Genomic DNA, 7,239 nt, shown 5'->3' on the forward strand with positions numbered 1-7,239 from the left:
ATCCACAGAAGTATTATAAAATGGCAAAATGTAGTTTATTGCTGCTCATTCTACACCCAGTGGAGAGTAATGTGGTAGGTCTATATAGTATAAAATTATAAAATCATATTTAGATGCCGGTATGTAGGTCTACATTAATGTTACGTTGTAGTTTAGGTTAAACACAGATAAGCACAAACCGCATTATTACATTCATAAATAACACCGGTAAATAAAGAGAAATGTTATAATGTACAAACAATAAACACAATACCTAGCCTATAGGCTATATTGAACGGTTTCAGAAGAAAACAAGAATGAAAAATATAAGTTAAACAAGCCAAAACGAATAGGCTAATTCAATGCGAAACTGAAAGCAAACGGCGTTCTCGCGCAGCCTACCTCATTCTCATTCGGCATTAATCTATTATTTATTATGTAAACCAGGCTTACTTAACGCACTTAAAAAACATCCTCGTCACATGAGCAAATGTGTGTTTGGCCCGAGCTCAGGCTGAACGGCACGGATTGTACGCAGTATGCACTATTTAAATTAACCAGTGCATCTATACGTTTGGTTGACTATTTTATTCTGATAATGAACAGGCTACAACGTTTGCAATGCTGTATGTGTGTGCGTGAGGCGCCGGCGCGATCGAACAGCGGAAACAAACAACAATATTTACCGTATTGGCCCGAATATAAGACGACCCTGATTATAAGACGACCCCCCCTTTTTCCAGATGTACCTTTTGGAAAAAGGCTTTTTAAAAACCAAATCTTGTTTTTTCTCAGTAAAATACATTTTGTCTTCAATTATTTTCATATTGCATATTTTTCCTATTTTAATTTTTGTTTTGAAAGTATGGTAAAAACTGGTCAAATGTACCAACAATCACATTTAAAAAATATACACTTTTTGATATACCATTAAAAAAACAAAACAGGTTGCCCATCTGAATTAGGACATTTAGGCTATCCATCTAATAGTAGCCTACCGAAATCTTATTAACAGTAGAAGTTAAATCTTACTGTAGTCTTCAGATCTGGGTACTGTCTTACGTTTTAAAATCACAAAGGGAGTTTGGTGCCATCAGGCTAACGTGGCAGTCACGACTCATGCAGCTGTAAGGTTTTCTGCTTCTTTTGTTTTTACTGGCGATCTTTACAACACGCATTACATTACGTATTTCATGGCACACTCGTTTTATGCGTATTTGGCGCCACCTATTGTTGTGGGTGTATTATTGACATGTCAAAGTCTAGACCCTGAATATAAGACGACCGCGTTTTTTCAGATGTATTTCCAAGAAAAAAACATCGTCTTATATTCGGGTCAATACGGTAAATATAGAAATTATTAATCGGCTATTTTTTTGTCTTTTGGAAGCTGCATTCAAAATCCACTTGGCTCAAAAATCTGAGGGGGCAGGTGCGCCTATATAATAACATAAGACTGCAAGGAGTCAGGTAAAGGAGGAAAGACGTAGCCTATGTAAAATCTTCCGTTAAGACGTTGTTTAATTCTGCCTTTATTCGTCTTCAATATAAGCCTGGTATCCAAGATGTGGATTTTCATCGACATATTTTCTAATGTACCAACAGGATATCCTCGCTGTCAAATTTTCTTCAACAACGAAATCCAAAGCAGCCTAAAGAAAAAGAAAAGAAAAAGATGTTCAATATTGAGTTTCAGGAAACAGCAGAACATGAAGAACTGAGCAAGTTGAAGAGCGATTTTACCTTTGCCAGATGTGCTGCTGCACCTTTACCCGTGTGATTCAGGAACCTCTGTAGAGATCAACTCCACCTGCCGATCATGACTGAGAGTGTATTTCAGTACTGCACTACTCACTGTTCCTGATTCAGATTACAAGGGGGAAATTATTATTATTAGCCTATTGTTGTTGTTGTTGACTAAATCACATGGAATTTGATTTGAGCCTATACAGTCCGTCTAATAATAACCTAAAGTGCTGACTAACTAGTGGACGGCGCTTTGTGAATCAGCGGTGTTATGATGGTCAGAAATGCTGTCTAAATAGGCAGCTCACTGGGTTTTGAGACAGAACGTAAAAAAGACATGAAAACGTGCTTTTCTCTTACCGCCGCAGTCAAGCGTTACTGTGAAACGCTGCTTCTGTCTATCGTGTATCACATTTGTGTTCGAGGAGTTTGTAGATCCACAACATGTGTATTTGCTGAGGCGCTGACTGTTGTTATATCCTTGACTGAACCGAAAGATACATGTTTGAGACAGTATGTATCGCGCCATGACGTGACGTCACCAAACAGAGCTGTACAGTAACAGCAGAGGGCGCTGTAATGGTATTATTCAAAATCCACTTGGCTCAAAAATCTGAGGGGGCAGGTGCGCCTATATAATAACATAAGACTGCAAGGAGTCAGGTAAAGGAGGAAAGACGTAGCCTATGTAAAATCTTCCGTTAAGACGTTGTTTAATTCTGCCTTTATTCGTCTTCAATATAAGCCTGGTATCCAAGATGTGGATTTTCATCGACATATTTTCTAATGTACCAACAGGATATCCTCGCTGTCAAATTTTCTTCAACAACGAAATCCAAAGCAGCCTAAAGAAAAAGAAAAGAAAAAGATGTTCAATATTGAGTTTCAGGAAACAGCAGAACATGAAGAACTGAGCAAGTTGAAGAGCGATTTTACCTTTGCCAGATGTGCTGCTGCACCTTTACCCCTGTGTGATTCAGGAACCTCTGTAGAGATCAACTCCACCTGCTGATCATGACTGAGAGTGTATTTCAGTACTGCACTACTCACTGTTCCTGATTCAGATTACAAGGGGGAAATTATTATTATTAGCCTATTGTTGTTGTTGTTGACTAAATCACATGGAATTTGATTTGAGCCTATACAGTCCGTCTAATAATAACCTAAAGTGCTGACTAACTAGTGGACGGCGCTTTGTGAATCAGCGGTGTTATGATGGTCAGAAATGCTGTCTAAATAGGCAGCTCACTGGGTTTTGAGACAGAACGTAAAAAAGACATGAAAACGTGCTTTTCTCTTACCGCCGCAGTCAAGCGTTACTGTGAAACGCTGCTTCTGTCTATCGTGTATCACATTTGTGTTCGAGGAGTTTGTAGATCCACAACATGTGTATTTGCTGAGGCGCTGACTGTTGTTATATCCTTGACTGAACCGAAAGATACATGTTTGAGACAGTATGTATCGCGCCATGACGTGACGTCACCAAACAGAGCTGTACAGTAACAGCAGAGGGCGCTGTAATGGTATTACAGTGTTTCTCAGTCGCTTTGGTGCATTTCTCAGATCAGAAATGAAATTCTCAAAGCTACTTGTTCAACCTCCACATCATCTAGTCACTTGTGCACATCATAAAAGCAGTTTCTCATTCTTTTGAACAAGTTGCGATTGCTTTGGTACATTTATGCTAATTATGTATATAGCTATATGTCTGCAGTTTTCTACATTATCAGGTGCTAATGTCATGTTGCTCAAAATATATTATATAGTTCTCTGTGCAATAGTCGTCATTAGTTCATCGTATAAGCAATTAAATCCAAAATGGTTGACCTTGACGTCATAAACTGTCAAGCATATAATGGATAAAAAATCGCGTTTGGTCTCGTACTGTATCGCGTACCTTGTCAGTGTCGTGCACTTTGCTTGAGAAGGGTATAACTGCAGCCAACTGCAGCTCCAAATGGGGGCGGGAACTCCAAAACGGGGTGGGAGCTCCAAAATAGGGCGTGGCTTCCTCCCATTGACAGACAGGCACATGACACGCATGCGCAATTTTCCCCCCAATCCACTTCAGTGCAAACTCCGCCCCACAGCTGACTAAAAGTAAAAGTAAAGTAAAGTAAAGCATATTTTCTACACATTTCTATTAGATTTTTGTAAATTTGCTATGAATTGTGGAGGTAAATCTTGACTTTCACTAATGAAGAAAATGTAGATCAACCAATTATAAACCAGTTCTCTGAAATAGCTCAAAATTGCATCTCATGAACCTTCAATTGGAAAGCATATAGTCCTCGGAAAGCATATAGACAGAGGACAACACAAGAGTTGAACATCCAGGAAATAATCAGGGTCAACAGCTGAGAGGATGAATAGGAGTAAGGATGCATGGTGGAAGGGTACAGAGGCAAAACAGAGGAACAGAAGAGACAACGGACATATTGGCCAAGGCACATAGATGAAATAAGGGCCACTATTGTGGACAATGTTGTCAATCATGGCTTACAATGGCTGAGGTGGGTTTACAGTGTTTGCCTTTCTAATTTTGTATTTTTGCCTTTGTGCCCATATTTCCTTTTCTTTTGACATTACAATGACGTTGTACTGTGAATCCTATCCAGTCTCTTTCAATCAATACCCCACATACAGTAGTGTGTACATTTGTACTTTTGAAATGGATATATGGCATACAGAAGAAGTGCAGCCTTCTGCATTTTAATACAGTAACTGTCATCCAAACTGTTGCCATAGTTTACATACTAACAGAGTGCACTGTTATACTGACAACATGACTAAGCATTTTGACTATCTTGTTTGTGAACAATGACACAAGGACTTTTCATTCTGATGGCACTGATATGTTCATTGACATAAATACTTGCTTTTGAGAGACGAACTAAAGATTTTGAGTAAGTTACAGGCTTTTGCAGGTAATCCATTGTGTGGTGCTGTTTGTACGAATTGTTTTGAGAAATGCACATACTTCTTTGCAAATATTAAGGATGATTCGAGAAATGCACCAAAGCGACTGTGAAAAACGGTAATCCTCTCTCACATCTGACCACCACCACTGACATGATCCTATTTAAATATTACATTTGAACTTTAAATACACAATTAACTAGATTAGCGAATGTCGTGAAGAAAAACTTTATGTTGGCTCATCTGTAAGTTTAAAAAGATAGATAGATAGATAGATAGATAGATAGAAACCATCAGATAGACAGACAGACGGACAGATAGATAGATAGATAGATAGATAGATAGAAAGATGATAGATAGATAGATAGGTAGATAGATAGATAGATAGATAGATAGATAGATAGAAACCATCAGATAGATAGATAGATAGATAGATAGAAAGAAAGATGATAGATAGAAACCATCAGACAGATAGATAGATAGATAGATAGATAGATAGATATTGGTTGATTGATTTCATATTTATTTCTTTGTTTTTTCCAAGACTCACAAAGTCACAGCAAATCCACAGTCATACTGACTTGAAAGTTTTCTTCTAATTTAAGAACTACAGCACAGTGGCACATTTTTAATACTATACAGCTCTAGTAAAAACCAATGTCCTTCAATCATCAGGCATCTCCACAGCTGCAGTGTTTCTGACTCCTGTTGCCATGATGGCGAAGAACAAGTTGGGAAAGAGAGATCTGACATAGAGAGCTGCTTTAGGGATGGAGTGGGCCATCAAGATCTCCTTCTTCTTACTGCTCAGAGTCTTCAGGAGCTCAGTTGCCATCTCTTTAGGGGTCACACCAAGGGAGTTGGGTTTGACGTCTGCAGCCAGTGTCCAAACAGAAAGTCCAAGGCAATTTAGTGGACAAACAAGCAAGATGTTATGAGCTACAAACCATGTTCTTTGCTGTCTTTGCATTATGAACTGTCAGTGTAGTTCACTCACCTGTCCACATGGATTTTGCTGTGATTTCATCCGCTGAGTTTGTGCTGGGAGTCTTTATGAAGGTGTGGTTGACCGTGCTGACAGTTATTCCATATTCCTGAACCTCAGCCCGCAGACAGTCAAAGAAAGCCTGAACGGCATGCTTGGAGGCAGCATCTAAACAATGCAGAACATCTTACACTGACAAAGATATATAAATTCAAGACATCTTCATATATTTATAACTGTTGATTAGTGTTATGAACATTTAAGTTTATATTCAGTAACATCCAGGTAAACTAGACACAAAAACTCACAGGTGGCGCGGAAGGGCATCGTCAGTTTTCCCTGAATGCTGTTGACTAGAAGAATGTGACCTGTTCTTCTGCAGATCAGTGACGAGAGAACACCTGTGACGGTAAATATCTAGTTCAGTCATGAAACTCCAGATGAAACAGGCTGATATGTTTTTTACAAGCAATCTGCTAGAATTTACGACATGGCACAAGCTGATTGGGCCCCTCTTCAGCCAGTGAGATACTCAACCTTTAAATAGTCTAGTCACTGTGAGCTGGTCCTTCTGAAACCCTCCACCTCCCCCAGCTCCACCTGTTTTCATCTGCTACAGGATTTATGTATGACTATTCATGAACATGTCTTACATGCTCACAGCAGCGTGTCTGTATATCTATTGGAAGTATCAAATCCATACTTTCTCTGCAGCATCAGCGTAGCAAATTCATTCGCCAAAACATACATACATTAACGTTGTCATATCCATTGTCATGCTAAAACTATTCAGAGATTTGGCATTATTGAAATGCACTTAATTAAAAACGCTTCAACACAACTCAGAGTAACTGGCGTTTTACCCTTAACCAGCGTGATCGGCCCAAAGTAGTTCACATCCATGACGGTCCTGTCCATCTCAAGGGACAGACACTGTACAGGAGCCTTCACCTTCATACTGCTATTGAAGATGAGAACATCCAGACAGCCGTAACACTCCAGGATCTCAGAAATCACCTCAGGAACGCTCTTCATGTTACTGAAGTCCAGCTCCACTAGTTTGGGCGGAAATGTCTAAGCAGTAAAGTTAGAACTGAACCAAGTCACGCTGAACTACAGTCTTAAAAAACACATTGCTAAATGTTTCAGACAATCGTCATTCAGTTACTGGTGATTCTGCACTCACAAGTGCTGGATCTGATTCAGTCATCAGCCTCTCAGCTAGAGTCTCCAACTTTTCCCAGTTACTTCCGCAAAGGATCAGTCTGGCTCCTCCAGTATGGAAGAGTTGTGCACATTCTACAATGATCACAATGTAAACAACCGAGTTTAAACAACAAATATGCAATTCATCTGCAAACATGGCTCATCACAGTCTCACAAGAGCATTTATTTTAGATTAGGCCAGTCTGTCATTCCTATCCTGCAATACATTTTCATGTCCTTACAATATATGTCTCAATATATTAAACCTACAGTTTTTAATCTTGCCAACCCTTACCAAAAAGTAGTATACGTCAAGTTTATTTTATTAAGTATACTTAAGTGAAGTTCAAGTATATTTATAAGTATACTTTATGTAGTAAGTATACAAATATCAGTGTACTAGT

General features: G+C 38.9%; 2 protein-coding genes across 2 annotated transcripts in view; both read right to left on the reverse strand.

Annotated features, from left to right (window-relative positions):
- Positions 1 to 2,352: 2,352 nt before the first annotated feature.
- LOC107758773 (protein NATD1) lies at positions 2,353 to 3,198 on the reverse strand. Its single transcript, XM_016576584.1, has 3 exons — positions 3,027 to 3,198; positions 2,662 to 2,780; positions 2,353 to 2,570 (listed from the first exon to the last, which is right to left on the reverse strand). The coding sequence occupies exons 1-3, from the start codon at positions 3,193 to 3,195 to the stop codon at positions 2,451 to 2,453; spliced, it is 408 nt and encodes a 135-aa protein (XP_016432070.1). The 5' UTR covers positions 3,196 to 3,198; the 3' UTR covers positions 2,353 to 2,450.
- Positions 3,199 to 5,150: 1,952 nt separating this feature from the next.
- Positions 5,151 to 7,239, reverse strand: part of LOC107758776 (dehydrogenase/reductase SDR family member 7C-B-like) — a 4,177-nt gene continuing 2,088 nt past the window's right edge. The window contains exons 4-8 of the mRNA XM_016576591.1: positions 6,816 to 6,928; positions 6,493 to 6,703; positions 5,938 to 6,030; positions 5,642 to 5,797; positions 5,151 to 5,517 (exon numbers count right to left, since the gene is read on the reverse strand). Coding sequence (XP_016432077.1) covers positions 5,309 to 5,517; positions 5,642 to 5,797; positions 5,938 to 6,030; positions 6,493 to 6,703; positions 6,816 to 6,928 — 782 coding nt within the window. The 3' untranslated portion in view covers positions 5,151 to 5,308. The remainder of the gene's footprint in view (positions 5,518 to 5,641; positions 5,798 to 5,937; positions 6,031 to 6,492; positions 6,704 to 6,815; positions 6,929 to 7,239) is intronic.

This window comes from Sinocyclocheilus rhinocerous, unplaced genomic scaffold, assembly GCF_001515625.1.
Source record: "Sinocyclocheilus rhinocerous isolate Xijiao unplaced genomic scaffold, SAMN03320098_v1.1 scaffold2579, whole genome shotgun sequence".
NCBI classification, from domain to species: domain Eukaryota; kingdom Metazoa; phylum Chordata; class Actinopteri; order Cypriniformes; family Cyprinidae; genus Sinocyclocheilus; species Sinocyclocheilus rhinocerous.

What these genes read in the sequence shown, in the direction of transcription:
- LOC107758773 (XM_016576584.1), bottom strand. Translation starts at nt 3,195, where the DNA reads ATGGCGCGATACATACTGTCTCAAACATGTATCTTTCGGTTCAGTCAA. An exon ending in AGTAACGCTTGACTGCGGCG is followed by an intron (nt 2,781 to 3,026) that starts GTAAGAGAAAAG and finishes AATCTGAATCAG; the next exon opens with GAACAGTGAGTAGTGCAGTA. An exon ending in CAGCAGCACATCTGGCAAAG is followed by an intron (nt 2,571 to 2,661) that starts GTAAAATCGCTC and finishes CTTTTTCTTTAG; the next exon opens with GCTGCTTTGGATTTCGTTGT.